Source organism: Wolffia australiana, chromosome 13, assembly GCF_029677425.1.
Source record: "Wolffia australiana isolate 7733 chromosome 13, ASM2967742v1".
NCBI classification, from domain to species: Eukaryota; Viridiplantae; Streptophyta; class Magnoliopsida; order Alismatales; family Araceae; genus Wolffia; species Wolffia australiana.
In genome coordinates, this window is record NC_135847.1 from 12,370,858 (window position 1) to 12,387,028 (window position 16,171).

Sequence of the window (16,171 nt, forward strand, 5' to 3'; positions counted from 1 at the left end):
TGGAAATCCCTGGACTATCTTGGTAATGTCTCAAAAATAAAACTAGTTGATAAAAGCATTCACAACACACATTCAATAGTCACTTTTTTATCATTTTATGCTTGTGAGTAATTTAAATAAGGCATATTCCTATTTATTATGACTATCTAGCTTCACTCATATGATGAATATATCAATCTTCGTTGTCATTAGTGTGGAGACACTAAGGATAGGTAGTGGGTGATATTTAGTGGAAAGAGTTCACTAAATTGATCCGCATGAATTCCTGAATGGTATTATACTGAAGTGCCAATCAGGCTGATTCATGTCATGGTTGTATAAGTGGGCCTTGGACCTCAGACACCAAGACATCTCGTGGATGGAAGATTCTACTTTGGCTATGACCTATGAGTCTATCATGGGATTCTAAATAGTCTTAGCTTGGGTGCATCAATAAGTTCATGAAGATGATTCAGCGGTCGAGATGGGATCGTCCATCCTCGGTATAAGAGGAGACAATTCAAGGAAGACAATGTGATGAAGTCCTTGGCCAAGGTATTGAAATATTGGAGAAGAGTTCTTCGATGATTTTTGAACACATATGTACTAATTCGGATGACCTATTAGGGTTTGGCAGTTAACCATACCTTAAAGTCATCCTTGAAGCATCAAGTGGATCAAGAACTATACGTACATGGTAACCGATGATGAACAGGTTCCATGAGTGAGTCAATACAAACTCCTTTATATCTTCTAAAGCACGAGGTGTTGCTTGACAATCCATGGGTTGACGATAACTTATCGATTGGGTTAAATCAATTTCACATTAATTAATCTATATGATCATATAGTTAATTAATATCGAAGTCCAATAAAGGTTATTGGGTCATTGGAGTCATTAACTAGACTGGTACATGGGCCTAGAGTAGACATGGTCCAAACCGTGCAAGCGAATCCCGCTAGTGCGGTTGGGCGCATGTGCGGTGCGGTTGTGCAGTAAATCGCATGGGATTTTCGCACACCACACCGCACACCTCATAGGGGTCGGTGCGGTGCAAAAATTCAATGTTGTGCAAATTTTTTAACTGCTGCAGCCCGCCCTCCACCTCCCGCCCCCTCTTCGCTGTTGCCCCCCTCTCCGCCGCAGTCCACCCCCTCCACCTCCTGCCCCCTCTCCGTTGTCCCTTGCTGATTCTGCGACTGCTCCCCCTCCCCCTGGCCTCTGATGAGTCGTCTACCCACCTCCGCCTTCCACCCCCCAGCCGTCGCTCTCTCTCCGGCCTCCCTCCCCGCCGCCGCCCACACCCCTGCCGCCGCATGCCCCCCTCCCCGCCGGCCTCCACCCCCCGCCCTCCTCCCTTGGCCGCTGCTCTCTCCCCGCCCTCCGCCCCCCAGCCACTGCCCCCCACCCCCCCCCGGCCACCGCGCTCTCTCCGCTCTCCTCCCCCCGCCGCTGTCTGCCCCCCTCCCTGGCCGCCGCTCTCTCTCCGCCCTCCACCCCCGGGCCGTCCTCTCTCTCCGTCCCCCACCGCCGCCCCACCGCCCTCCTCCCCGGCCGCCGCTCTCTCTCCGGCCCCACGCCGCCTTCTCTCCACCCCTCCTCCGCCCGCAGCCCCCTTCCACCTCCGACGCCCGCACCCCTCCCGCCGCTCCCCACCCCTCCCCCTCCCGCCACTCTCCCCACCCCTCCGGCACCCGCGCCTCCCGCCACTCTCCCCACCCCTCCTGCACCCCCTCCCCCTCCCTGCCGCCCTCCTCTGCCCGCAGCCCCTCCCCCATCCCCTCCCCGCTGCCCTCCTCTGCCCGCGGCCCCTCCCCCCTCCTCCCGCCGCCTCTCTGCCCGCACCCCCCCCCTTCTGCCCCGCCGCCCACCTCCCTCCCTTCCGCCCTCCACCCCCTGCCCTCCTCCCCTGGTACCAACTTCTCCAGCGCTGCCGTTTGGGCGACGCGGCGGCGACGCCGTCTAGGCGACACGGCGGCGCCGCGCATCATTGTAATTTTAATTATTAATTAATACTTATATTAATAATTAAACATAGTAATTTACCACTTATATTAAGAATTAAACATACTTATTTATTTTCCAAATCGCATTTCACAAAGTCTTAAAAATACTTCAAAACGTGCGAATTGAGTGCGCTGTGCGATGCGCTTTTCCGCACAAAAGCGCACCACACACCGCACGAGCCATTTTGTGCGTGCAAAAATTCACACACTCGGTGCGAATTTTTGCACCGCACCGCACGACCATGTCTAGCCTAGAGGGTCAAACACCAACGGTCTTTTGGACATCGAAATATATACTTATGTGTGTGGGTTTTTAATAAAAAATATCCACTTAGTATAAATAGGGAAAGGTCCTAAATAAAATTCACCCATGCCAAAATTGTTCACGGGTCTTCTCCTTCTTTTCCCTTCTCCCCACGACTCTTCTCCACTTATGATGCAATTGGGACGATGTAACGACAACGACGGAAGGTGAAATGAAGTAGGAGATTCGACATGTTGAGGATCGTGTGGATACGTCTAGAGGCTGCACACTTGAGTAGCTCAACTCATCTTGTCTGGGGATCTGAGAAATCACAGATGCAATCTGTGCACAGGTTCTTTGTTTCATGATTTTAATGATTCAATTATGATTCTTCCGCTGCATGGAATTCTCATGTTCATCCATATCTAGGATTCTAGAACCCAAAAATTTTCTATCATTTTCCACCTTTATTTTGCAACTAAATATGTTATTTCAATCAAAAAATATATTTAAAGGTTTATTTATATTTACTTAACAGATGGATTTAAACATTGACCTATTGAATGTGTCAAGCAGCTAATGTGTTGTGGGAGCCTCTTAGAGGACTGTGAGGAGTGGATCAGAGGATTTCAAGAGTGTGGTGGGGGGTCCACATGAGCAGTTCAAATGGTTTAAAGAACCCGGTTACCATTAAAAAATTTCTAGGTTGACTCGGGCCAGATTTTAAGTGGCAAAGTGTATAGCACACCATGAGATAGTCAAGTTGAAGTCAATCCCTCAAGAACACAAGTAATATGTGCCATGTGATTCTCAACAGATAGATGCATTGATTCATAAATAAATTGATAAAACCATTTATCAATTTCCTAGTGATAGACTCTGAAAAAACTAAGATTGGATTGCCTAAACTAAGATTAATTTATAGTATAATTCAGAGTAATAGATTCATATTGTGACTGACTTCAAGATTGATTCATATTGCGACTGACTTCAAGATTGATTCATATTGTGACTGACTTCAAGATTGATTCAGAGTGTATTTTTTATTCATCAGAAAAATAAAATCTGGATGCTTCTTGCGAGCACAGTATCATGTAGATTGATCGAGAGTTAAGGGAGAAATAATTTTTATGACAAAGGGTTCTACTCTTTGGAGTTCGATGTAGAAAGGCATAAATCCAACTCATATAGGATATATCTATCTAGCAGAAAACCATGTTAGCCAATTATTTGTATTTTACCTCCAATAAATTGTGAATATATATTTAGTAGAAAAAATTTGCAGATATGTTTGCTTCAACAATTTTCAAAATTCAAATATTAAAGTTTGCTTAAGTGAGGTTTTTGTTTTATCTCCTTAAAGATGTCTGAATTGTTCCATTGAAAACAGATAGCTTAATAATGAGTTTAAATCATGTAAAAGCTCTAAGGATGACTTTGGGCTCACTAACGTAAACTTTTCTTCCTTTCTAAAAGTGATTTTGAGTAAAAAAATATAATTTGTGGTTTGATTACATTACAAAAAACTTACCAAATTAAATATTTATTAGCTCTCAAATCAGAATCATATGACATGCGAGTGGGCAACTACTTCCCCACATGGAACCTGAATAGATGGAACCTATACTATAGGACCTTGGAATGGACCTTGAGGAAATTTCATGATCTTGACTCTGTTTTGAATGCAAAAAGTCCACAAGAGGGTAACCTAGAGCAACCTTTAGATATCCCTAGATACATAAGGCAAACTTCGGACATTTTTCTACTATTATCAACTAAATATTTTTTGTTTATTCAATTAAGATGCTTTTATTTTGTTTTAATCTAGGATATGTATTTTATATATTAACCAATTTTTATCTTAATAATTTCATTTAGAAGGTTAAAATTAGTCAAACCAATGATCAATTCATATTGACATTGGTCAAGGTTTCTAGTTTTAACTATACACAGTTTGTTTGTGGGTCTAAGGAAACAACATGGCCACCTCAGTATTTGAATGATAAAATTGGAGTAGACAATATGCGGTATTATTTTTTTATTGTTGCGATAAAGACGGGAAACTTGAGATAATGATATGAAGTATTCTATTTCTATGTACCTCATTCCTTTGGCATAAGGTATTTTCTCTTGACATAATCCTCTTTTTGTTATTTATTGGCTACCACATTATTCATTCAATCAATTCTCCATACCACTTTGAAAATTATTTGTTGTCTAATGAAAGATAAGTGGAATTGATTCATATCAAAATGATAAATTATAAATAAAAAGTAAATGTGAATGAATTTATTATTTCATAATTGACATGGAGATATATATATATAGAGAGAGATACAAATACATTTGCATATATTTCTATTTTTATGTAAAACTCTTCCTTTGGCAAAAATTTGATGGAGGCAAACTGCTTACTTAATTTATTGTCCTTGTAATTTTAATTTGCCTGAAACCAAATTATTTTTTTAAAAAATAGAAACTCACTCAGATGTATTGTAGGAGCAAGGTCATATCCATAAGGAATGGCGTTTACATGTCATTTAATAATTGAGTTTGAGTTATGGAGTAATAATAGGAATAAAGATAGTGAATAAAGTAGAAGATAAGTAATTACTAGTTAGGGAGTAGTATCTAGTGGATTAGAGAATTTAAGATAATATTCAATAATAATGAACAGTGGTCAAGATGGGATTGTACACCTTTGATATATAATACTTCTTTATAGTATTCATATATTTTTGTATACAGTAGAGATAATAAAGAAGTGAGAGATTTGTAAAGAATTAATTGTATTAGAGTTATAGGTGGTGTTAATGTAGGTTGTGGAAGAAGTATAGAAAATTATTAAGGTAGATATAATAATGAAATACTACTAAGTAATTTCAATGTGCCACTATTCTATGCAACATTATTCTGTAAAAGAAAAAATATCAATTTTCTTATCTAACTGGTAAAACGCAAGCAAAGAAAGTCTGGACATTTATTCTTTACAATTATATACCCATTCTTTCACTAAAATTTTGTTTCCTTTTCTCATGTTTTGTTGTTTTTCTTACACATCTCCCGCATTAACCATAAGGTTAATCTTTACAGCTTCTGTTATAAATATATTGCACTTCCTAATAAAAAAACTTGGTTTAATGTTAATCTAGTGCAAAATTGTAATGAGCAAAGTAGTTGACTGTTCTACAAGTAAATAAATATGTTTGTTAAATTCTGCACTTAGCAGCACCGATTTTTTCCAGAAAAGAGAAGATACAGAAAGAAGTATGATTTTTTATTCTATAAATTTTTATTCTATAATTTAGTAATTTTGTTTTCCCTGATGATACCATAAGATAGAGAAGATCGAAGGATGGGGCCGATGATTGATCGACATAAATGGCTGACACCCACCGAACAAAATTCCAATTTGGGGGCTTTTTTATAGTGTTTCACTGATCTGTTGAGCAGCGCTGCAGATTTTTTGAATTGGGTAGGGTGTTTCCGGTAAGGGTTTCTGATAAGGGACTTGGATCTTGAACCACGGAGAGCGCTGGTGGAGATTTATGATGGCGCGTGATCCTAGCCGCACAGTGTTCATCGGTGAGATTTTAAATTTTGCTCTATCGGTGAATTTCGTTTTCTTTTATTTGAAGGTTGTTGATTGAACTGAGCGGTATTTGGGGTTCGTGTTCTCATCCATGCTTGTTCTTGGTTAATCAAATCTGTATGTACGCGAGAGAACTTTTCGAAATTTTATGTCGATTCCAGTGCAAAGTTTTGTTCATTATCGCGGGATTTGGATATGATTCCCGGGTTGAATGTTATCTCATGGCTATTTCCGCCTTGTTTTAATGCGTATTTGATGTGCGACTGCCATCTTATTTAAAATTAAGCATGGATTCAAATGCATACTGGTTAATTCCAACCATTGATCTTCCTCTCGAAGCTACATCTTCTAGATTTAACTCATATTCATGCTGAATTGTATTCTATTTGGATCATCCTTTTCCCCTCAGAGCTCAGGTGCTTGGTGGTTGGTTGCAACGCATATACTCATCGCATTGCTGCGTTAGCTTGATTTAAATGCATATTTAACGTGTGATTTATCTTAATCGAGTTCATTTTATTCCTACGATTCATTCCAATTCTTGATTTCTTATTCCAAACCATATTCTTCAGTTTTTTTTGAAAGAAAATATTCTATAGTTCGGTAGCCGAATGTGATAGATTTAAACATATTCTGGTCTGAATCTTATTGGATTCTTGGCATAATTTTCCCTCAAAATTAACTTCGTTGGTCTGTCATTTCCAACCTTAATCTTTACCTCCTCCCCTTGGCCCATCAGCTCAATCTTGATGCATCTATACTGCATGTTTTCGCTCTTAGAGTTCATCTATTTGGCAGTTAATTTCAACGCCAAATTCTTTGTCTCCTCGTTACATAAACTCCATCAAAATGCATTTAGGCCCGGCTCTTTCAATTGCGATTCATTTCATCATTTTCTCCCCCCATAATCGAAGTCCTTGTTCATCGGTCTGGTCGGGTTGGGCTGAAACGACTGGTAAGTCTATCAACCCAGCCAACCAAGGGGCTTTATCGGGACTCCGCCCAATCTGGGGTCTGGTCAGATCGCCCAAACCAACGGTTGAGCCTTCCTGAACAAAATCCAAGGCCAAATGGGTAGGGTTGTCTGTATCAAGGGCCGGGTCAGGTTACCTGACCCGATTGGCCTTGTAAGCCGTTTACTCATATTTTCAGTCTTTTCATTTAACCCATTTGACCAATGATAGAATATCTAAACATGTTGCAGATTTATTAAACTATATTTATTATCTTAATAATATATATCATTATCAATAAAATTCATGAACCACATCTTTTTCTTTTTCTCTTTTGTTCCCTTAATTTTATTTCTGGGCCAACCCACAACCAAGAGAGCAGTTTGGGAGTCGGATTGGCCTGGGATAATGTGTAGTTGGACCCAACCAACAGTTGAATTGAGCTTCACTTTGCTCTTTTGGGTTAAGAAGATGTGAAAGTGCTTTTATCTCTATAAGAGTAGCGCACTCTGAGGTGTGAAGTGGGAGTGAGGAGATATCGTAATTGAGGTTTTTAGTAATTATCATTTTTTAATATGAAAGACCTACTCCACCAACGTCAGCTAAGCCAACAAGACAAAAATGTCTGGTCATGGGTCAGGTTGACTTTGGACCGGGTTTACTTTGGTTGGGTTGACTGGCCAACCTGACCCGACCAACCGACCCCAACCCGGGCCCGCAGGGATGCTCATCACAACTAAGGAACATCGGTCCAATTATCGATAACAATCAGTTTTCGGCACAATATCCGTTACTGCACATTGATTGGTTCCGGCATCTGGTTTTGATACCGTCATCGCAGACAGAGTTGATATATCATACCTGTATGTATGAAGTTCCCTGTTTTTGAGTACCAGATAATGTAGATTGTGGTATCAGATGCCGATACCAATGTCAATAGGAGATAGATATCTCAACACATAATCTTCCTCCCAGAGTCACATGATAATTTCTAATTCATCTCTGCCATGTGACTTTAATCCAATTCCGTTCATCCCATTTCAGGAAATTTGGACGAGAAGGTGACGGAACGGACTTTATACGAGTTACTCATCCAAGTTGGTCGCGTCATTGACCTGCACATACCCATGGACAAGATCACCAACCGTCACAAGGGATACGCCTTTGCAGAATATGAGACAGAAGAGATAGCCAAATACGCAGTCCGACTCTTCTCTGGCCTCGTCTCCCTGCACAATAAGACCCTGAGATTCTCGGTGCGTCTGTACCTACATTTTTCCTTTATTAATTTGCTATATCCTTTCATTTTTATCTTGAACTGAAAAATTTCAAACGTAAATGATAACTCAGTTTTTGGGTATTCTCTTGCTGACATGTAGTTTTTTTATGAAAATTATGATTTTTTCGTCTCTGCAGATGTCGGGACAGGACAAGCAAAATGCCTCGCCGGCAACGCCAAAGACGGTGCCGTCGGGTTTTAGCTCTCAGGAGAGGAACCAATTTAAGGGTTCAACGGCGTACAGCGAATCCAGGGTCAATGGCTCCAGGCAGCCCCCTTTAATTCAACAATATCCACCGGGCAACGTTGACCGTACGCCTCTGAGTTGTCCTCAAGGTGACCAATTGCCTTATTTCTCTGTGTAAAATAATTTATTTTATCTTTTTACTTAGTTGACCAACCAATGAATTTCAAAATTCACAGCAGTGACCAGGCCATTGATGCTAAACAACCGTTTGGATTCTGGGCGGCAAGCGGTTGATCTTTCTTGGATTAATTCTAATTCATCTTATTTTCAGCACCCAGTTTATCCCAGATACTCTCGATAACTGTAAAGTGTTGATTTTGCTATTTTAAGGAGCCTAACATAGGTTTTATAACTGCTGATACTGCTTGTTTCCCACTTTGCCACATGAGCAGCTGCATCATAGCCTGTTAGAGGGTTATAATGTCACTCCTTAATTTATCAGAGGGTTTTATATAGAAATTTAATAGTGTATCTACCTATTTAGGGCACATAGAATGTGAATGCTATTGAGCCTTTCTACTGAAATTTTACAGTTTTATTCCCCTGCTCCCAGGACATTGGGCTCCTCCTGTCTCCCTGCCTCTTTCGCTCTGCCTCGATCAGCCAAACACCAACAGGCTTACTATTCTTAGTGATCTTATCTTGGGGCAGTTTAGTCATTTGGCCCAGAGGGGCAATTCCATCTACTTACTTATTAGGGGTATTTTAGTAATTTTCCCTTAAAATAAGTAGGGCCATCCATAGGGAAGTATATTGGGATGATTTCGTCTATCTCGGCTCCGGCAAAGCCCATCCCATCATTCCTACCTGGGATCATGTAGATTCCTACTTCCATGAAGACCAATGGATCAAAAAAGTGAAACAAAATTTTTTGAACAGCCATTTTAGTAAGAAATTTATAATTAAATCTGGAAACAGACCAGCCAGAAGATTCCATGGGTGCATGTTACTTCAGACAAGGCCTTCTCGGCTCCGTCAAGGGAGAATTATTTGGGAGGGAGGCAGAGTGGGGAATGCTCATTGCAATATTATGGGCCATCTGGCTGAATCGTAACGAGATCGTCTTCAGTGGGAGGATGGCTTCTGCGGAAGAGACGGGTTTTGCCTCGTGCTCGTCGGGGGCGCCCAGTTGGGTCTGCATGAATCATGTTTATATTTCTATAGCATCAGGTTGATCACCGATCTCGGGTGGTCTTCCTTCTTCCTTTCGAAGAAAAATTAAATTTGGAAGCAATTCATTTTCTTCTTTTGGAGACTGTTGCGTCAGCAGCATCAGGAGACGAAAGGTATACATGCGGCCGTTGCAATAACAAAATAACACGAGGGGATCTGTTGGTTTGACTGGATCAAAGTGATCAACTGGTGATGTGCTTATTCATCTGAAATGACCACCTAGTGAATGAACATGTAGAAGATGTACATGACGAGTGCCAGGGGAAATCTCTAGTCCTAGTTCTAATTCTAATTCTAGTTCTTGTTCTAGTTCTAGTTCTAATTCTAGTTCTAGTTCTAGTTCTTAAGGAGCCTAAAAAGGGTGGCGGCTTCACGGATCCTGGAGAACTCGATGCAAAATGCCTGCACCTCGATAAACAGATCTTTAACTGCAACACAAAAAACATTGAAAACAATTAGGTTCTTGAACTTTATTATTGCTCAAATTAGGGTATGACATGAAAGACTGCGACGTTGCCATTGAGGAATATTTAGGCTGACCGGGTTGCCATCCTCATCAACTATCATTTATGTTTAAAGGTTCCGAAGGAATGCCAGGTAAGTAGGCAAAGGAAAGTTCTATCTATCTAGGAGAGGCGTCAACCACACCGACGGAAAGTTAGCATCATGAAATTTCGTTCACATCAACAAAATGACAAACCCTAGTTCAGATATTACAATACTCCACAAAAATGATATAGTAGAACTTGTGCTAATTTGTATGGGTTAATCGAATGATTACTGATATAATCGTGTATTTTTATGGGTTAATCGAATGATTACTGATATAATCGTATTTAGTTGGTCGAGAATTATTTATGTTATTTTGCATAAAAATCGAGGGAGCAAAATAGTTTACCGTCAATAATTTTGTTACGGATGAGGCTCTGAAGAAAGACGCAAACTAATCTCACTAGCCTGTTTTGCATGTATTTGTCCTGAGAAAACGAAGAGAGAAAAAGGGATCATCAGGAAACTAGATCTAAATGTTTAAAACACTGAGTAATTTATATCCGACAACAATGTAAACATCACCTCACTAGCCATCTTGTTAGAGAAATTTTCATCTGATCACAATTATAAGGCAAAAAAACCAACGGACTATATAAACACATTAGAAGAAGAATTCTTTTTTTCTGAAAAAAACACTTTAGATGAAGATTAGTGGAAGAAAAATGAAACAAATTAGGAGGGATCTTGAAGAATACTAAATATCAACCAAAGGAATCGCCAACCGAAGCAGCAGGTAAAGCAGTGAGTGATAGAGACAGGAGAATGGAAGAGAAAGAGTGATTTCGCAGCTTTATTAATCAGGGCTTAATGGAAGTATTTAAAAGATTCCAAATAATTGAAGATGCAGAGATTAAGAAATCGAATTTAAATTTATTAGTGGAAATCTATCCATTGGCAGAACCCTTGAATCTCTACATTGTGTATGAGAGAGAGAGAGAGATCTGTAAAGTACCTTGATATTCTCGCATGATGTTATGCAATTAGTGATGTACATATGTACAAATTCAGTGGGCAAGTTGACGGCCGTCGTCAGCCGGTTGACAACTTCCATGGAGTGCAAGCTCATGTCCATGTTAACCAGGACACGGAAGTATCTGCGAGAGAATCGAAGTGCAAAAAGTATGCCATGTAAGCAAGTTGAATAATGTCATCTCAAAAGAAATCATAGATAGGTGGACGAGAGAGAGAGAGAGAGAGATTAGCTCACTCTTCAATCTCTGCAGAACTCATCAGCCTTTTCAGCACTTCCACTGCAATGAGGGGATTATGTTCCACAAGTTCCTGGAAACAAAAAACCTCAAAGTTAGGGTTCAGCATCAACAGATGATAATGACAATGATGAGCAGTAGTTGATGAGTCCTAGTCATCGTCGTCACCCATCCGAGGCTGAACATGGATGATGATGTCCAGATTTGGTGATGATGATGACAAAGATGAATTTATCATGTTCCTCAACGTAGAAATATTTACCAAGATTCATAAGCATAATTAACCTACTGGAAGCTTTCGAGGTGTCAAACCACAGTGGTAGACGAGCTTTGGGTCATTGTTGAGTTCCACCATGACTTGCTGCAACAAGTGAAAACATATCATGTGTGACCTCTATTGACTTCGACAACCCTAAAATGCTGTTCCAAACCTGGATTCGTTAGGAAAAAATAAACGTTTTAAATAAATAATTTTTTAACAGGGAATCTGTTGAGATTGCGCAAGAGAAAGTCTATTGTTAAAGAGATTTATTCAACCACTAGCAGGCCTGCCAGAGGGATATGAAACTAATATACAGGAACTCAGAAGATAAAAAGGAGGATAAGAAGCAAGTGCCACATAATATCCGGTACAAGAAGAGAAAGGGCTAGGGTTCAACGTTCAAGAAGATGAGTCGGACAATTACAATGATAAATTGTGATCATTGTCGTCACACGTCGCATTGTGATATGATTCTGAGAGAGAAAGACAAACGTTCAAGGGATTTCTTCTACTAGTGGTCCTGATAAGGGAATACGAAGAGGAAGAATGGAATTCAGAAGATAAAATGGAGGATAGTAAGCAAGTTCCACGGGAATGTTCCTGCATAAGAACAGGATTGGATAAGACTAGGGTTTGATGTCCAGGTTGATGACAAGTGGACAACTCGCCATCATAAACTTATATGGTCTAATTCAAAAAAAAAAAACTAATATGGTCGAATCATCTGATGACTAATAAGTAATTGTCTCATCATTGTCTCATTATCGCACAATCATCTTGTTGTTTTTCATAACCAAATGAGGATGACAGTAAAGATGTTCTATTCATCATCGTCGGCCAAAACCCTTGACAGGACCAAGTTCGGCAATCTATCTCTCAGAATCTGAAAATTTCGGGTCCTGTTCCACAGTGTGTACTATCCACCTTTGATCTTTTGCATTCAGTGCTCTATCTTCATAACCTTTGGTGGGAACACAAATGGTTGAGGAAGTCTCTTATACAGTAGTATCTCTCTCTCTCTCAGAATCAAAACAGAATCCAGAAGGAAAAATAGTACTGAAGAAGCCAGACAATCCTAAAGGAAAAGGACCTCTTGTTGGGACGGGGCGAGGGGGCCCTTCAAGGCCTTGGCAATCAAGTCTTTGACTGCTGCGCCTCGGCTCGTATCCAAGCACATGCCATAATCCCACAATAGATCAGGACAATTGTCCGGAATCAGCCACGCCATCTGGGGCGAGAAAATTCAAAACATATAAACAATAAATTTCAATATCCCGAAATAGAAAATTTTAAACTCTTGATAATTTGGAGACACCTACCTCTCCTTCGAGAATAGGAAGTCTGGGAGGAAGTGGCCTCACCCACTGAGGCTCTAAACCCTTTAACGAAAGGTTCTCCAGAAGTCCAGCCAAAGTATCGTCTCTGTTTCCGGATCCAATTCTAGACGGGACCTCGAACCTGGAAGTTAGCTGCCGATTAGAAACAGGGTTTTTAATATAAAAAAAAATTAAACAAAGATTAAAGCGCCGCATACTCTGCAGAATTCGCGTCCCATCCCAAGGGCACGTCTGGGTCCGGTATGACGTTTGTAACAGAGGCATTTGTGAAGACACTGGCGTATGGTTCTGGCTGTTTGCCTTCTAAGAATTGCTGGTGGAGTTGCTCACGTGATGGTAATACCTGAGTAATCCCAATAAGAATAAAATTAAAGAAAAGATATTAGGAATTAAAGTTATGCGCCTAGTTTTCTGCATGGACTCACTTGTGATGATGGATCAAATCCTTTGATGTACTCCGCCGGGGATTGTTTGATAACCTGCACAATTAGAAGCCAAAGAGTTTTAGAAGCGCATATAGTATTACAAGTCTTTCAAAAACTTTCAACAAATATTTTAAAAGGTCAACACAAATAATTTGTTGAGGAAAAAAGGAAGGAAGATCGAAAGCCTAAGGGATGAAAGAGAAATTGAAGTGGAGAAAATGGGCAGAGACGCTCTGAAATCTGCTTACGATAATGGTAACAAGGAACTAAATACCATAACAAGGAACTAAAGCCCCTGCCGAAGAAGGGTCTATTAAAATGAGCGATGATCTTTAATTTTCTTAGAGGCATCAGTTTACAGTTAAAGCCAGAAAATGCACCTTTTCAGTACATGGAAAAAAGGAAGAATAATAAGAAAAAAAATAACCTCTTTATTGTCGCTTCCTCCAATAGCCCCCAACATTTGAAGGATAAAGGCACGTTCAGCTTTATCAGCTGATTCTTCGCATGCCGCCTATCAATGACATAAAAGACAGACGAATATAATATGTGCCACTTCACTTAAGGAAATTTTTTTTTGAAATTTTCATTTATTTTATCTGCCACTTCATTTAAGGAATTTACTTTATAAATAACAAGCTAATATCAGTTTCAGCTCCCAACAGCGGCAAGTAGCGATGTTAAGTCAACCGAAGTGCATAATTGAACTGAGTCAATAGCTCGTATTTCATTTATGAAAATTTTGCCTTTTGGTGTCAGTCAAAACTTTCATAGTCCTAAGGAAACTTAAATAACTCTTACTAACACAGATGATGGCAAGCTCTGAGAGTAGTATTGAAATTTTGTTCGGAGAAAATGAAGTTTAAAGAGAACTGATTCAAAATTACACAAAAAATGAGTATACAAAGCAAACCAGAAATGGTGTCCCATGGTTTTTCGTAATAGAAAAAATGGCTACTATTGGTTATTAGAACGATATGCATTTAAAAAATAATACTTTCCTCAAATCTGTTTCACACCAAGCGGGCAGAAATCTGATATGCATCAAGAGGAACGCAAGCATGAATTTGCCCAAAAATAATACGTTCTTACCTCAATCAAAAAGGAAGAGAATGGCCTTGAAGATGGTTGTTGAGATGCATAGGCCTGATTTAAAATGGCGAATGCAATCAACCGCTCACTGAGCTGGAGCACACTTTTATCCTGACCAAAATTTTCGAATAAACCAACATAAGAAACTACTTATATGAGGTCGATACTGTGATTTCGAGCAAAATAAAATCAATTTTTCACGAGGAACATGGATAACTGAAAATTGTAACGACAATAAAAAAGCACAACTACCGTTGAAAGCACTGTACGACAACAGCAGCTAGGTTAGGGGGAAAACATAAGGATCATGAGAAAATATCGAGCAAAATTCTTGAAGATGAATTACTAGAAAACTAAATCAGCGATGAACAAACAAATAAAAAATTAGAAGTTCAGGAATCTTAAAGATGGAGAACTTGTCCCCTGGAAAATGGATTCATATTTCCTATATGTTAAGCGTGACTGCCCTGTTTAAATTATTCCAGAAGAATTGAGTTTTGCCAGTCAAATAATTCATATCTACGATTAAAACGGTGTAAATTCCAAACGTACTGGAATGAAAAGGTAAAAAAAAAAATCAAGAAAGGTTCTAAAAAGCTTGGTCTTGTCAGAATTTGTTCCTTCGATCCAAAGTACTATCGATCTTTCTAAGATTTGTCAAAGTTACCGTTTTGCAGTATTTCCAAAAAAGTTGACAACATTTTTTCAAAAATATTCATGATGATTGATACAGCCCACCCTTGACTCTTCTCATATATGACCGTGAATCGTCTGATTTACGAAATTAGGGCGATGTTATGATTAAAATTATTCATTCATGGAGTCAAAAAACCCAACCTTCTCGCCACCATCAGGACTCTGCGGAAAATGGGTTCTACAAAAGAATCACTGGACAGCTACATTTTCTTACGATAAACCACCCAATTGATAATCGAGAATCAGATTTATACCACTTAGACAAGTAAACAGCTTACTGAGTGACCGATCCTTACCGACTCACGGGTTATCCTTCGAAAAGTCACTAGAATTCAATCGAAATACTGAAAAGATCATCACTTCATGGTGAGATTCGACCGACCCAAATCACTAGGAACCGAGATAACGAGAAAACAGCACGTAATGCAACAGCGTCAAATAAAACCTCGAAAAAAAATTTGAAAAAAATTCACAATCCGGGAAGGGAAAAGAAAACATAGAAGAGTACCTCGAGAAGGATGGTGAGGGAGCAGCAAGCCCTGAATCGGACATCGCGAGGAAACTGAGCGATGAAATCGTCCGTCAAATCGCAAAGAGGGCGTTGATCGGCCTTCAACAAGGCGAGTAGCATCTTCCCCTCCTGCGATCCGAGCATTTTCGACGCGATCTGAAACGATCGTCAACCAAAATCTCAGATTTCTCTCACTTTTCTAAACTTCTTCTCGCAGGTTTTTACATTTATAGGAGGGAAATTTCCGCGGATTAAGATCCGATGGTCCAGATGTTGGTTTAAGGGACACGTGGCACGCTCTGAGTGGCTCTCCACCATGGTATCTGACCCACACTAGTATTTAAAATTCATTAGTTTTCATCCAGATGATGATGATGATGATGATGATCATGATGAGTTTGTACCTACATCTAGGGTTTGCCATTTTGAACTGGGGACCCGATCAGATCAGACCGTATCGAGCCAAGATCGTCAGTTTGCCAATTCAATGTGGACCAGCTCTGGATCAGATCTGAACATCAAACCAGACAGGAACCAAAGTTTGGTCACTTTCTCTATTGTTGTTTTTCGAATGACGATAGAGTTTGTACCTACATCTAGGGTTTGCCATTTTG

General features: G+C 39.9%; 2 protein-coding genes across 3 annotated transcripts; one reads left to right on the top strand and one right to left on the bottom strand.

Annotated features, from left to right (window-relative positions):
• Positions 1 to 5,581: 5,581 nt before the first annotated feature.
• LOC144710948 (uncharacterized) lies at positions 5,582 to 8,658 on the top strand. 2 transcript variants are annotated; one of them, XM_078584800.1, is made up of 4 exons: positions 5,582 to 5,815; positions 7,820 to 8,031; positions 8,192 to 8,390; positions 8,478 to 8,658. In XM_078584800.1, the coding sequence occupies exons 1-4, from the start codon at positions 5,779 to 5,781 to the stop codon at positions 8,600 to 8,602; spliced, it is 573 nt and encodes a 190-aa protein (XP_078440926.1). In that variant the 5' UTR covers positions 5,582 to 5,778; the 3' UTR covers positions 8,603 to 8,658. The 2 variants fall into 2 exon arrangements, with proteins under 2 accessions (XP_078440926.1, XP_078440927.1); XM_078584801.1 differs by having other exon boundaries at positions 5,583 to 5,815; positions 8,481 to 8,658.
• Positions 8,659 to 9,576: 918 nt separating this feature from the next.
• LOC144710947 (CCR4-NOT transcription complex subunit) lies at positions 9,577 to 15,766 on the bottom strand. Its single transcript, XM_078584799.1, has 12 exons — positions 15,555 to 15,766; positions 14,351 to 14,461; positions 13,686 to 13,772; positions 13,259 to 13,312; positions 13,031 to 13,176; positions 12,816 to 12,954; positions 12,587 to 12,724; positions 11,524 to 11,595; positions 11,234 to 11,307; positions 10,979 to 11,120; positions 10,373 to 10,451; positions 9,577 to 9,902 (listed from the first exon to the last, which is right to left on the bottom strand). The coding sequence occupies exons 1-12, from the start codon at positions 15,699 to 15,701 to the stop codon at positions 9,811 to 9,813; spliced, it is 1,281 nt and encodes a 426-aa protein (XP_078440925.1). The 5' UTR covers positions 15,702 to 15,766; the 3' UTR covers positions 9,577 to 9,810.
• Between the last annotated feature and the right edge of the window lie 405 nt (positions 15,767 to 16,171).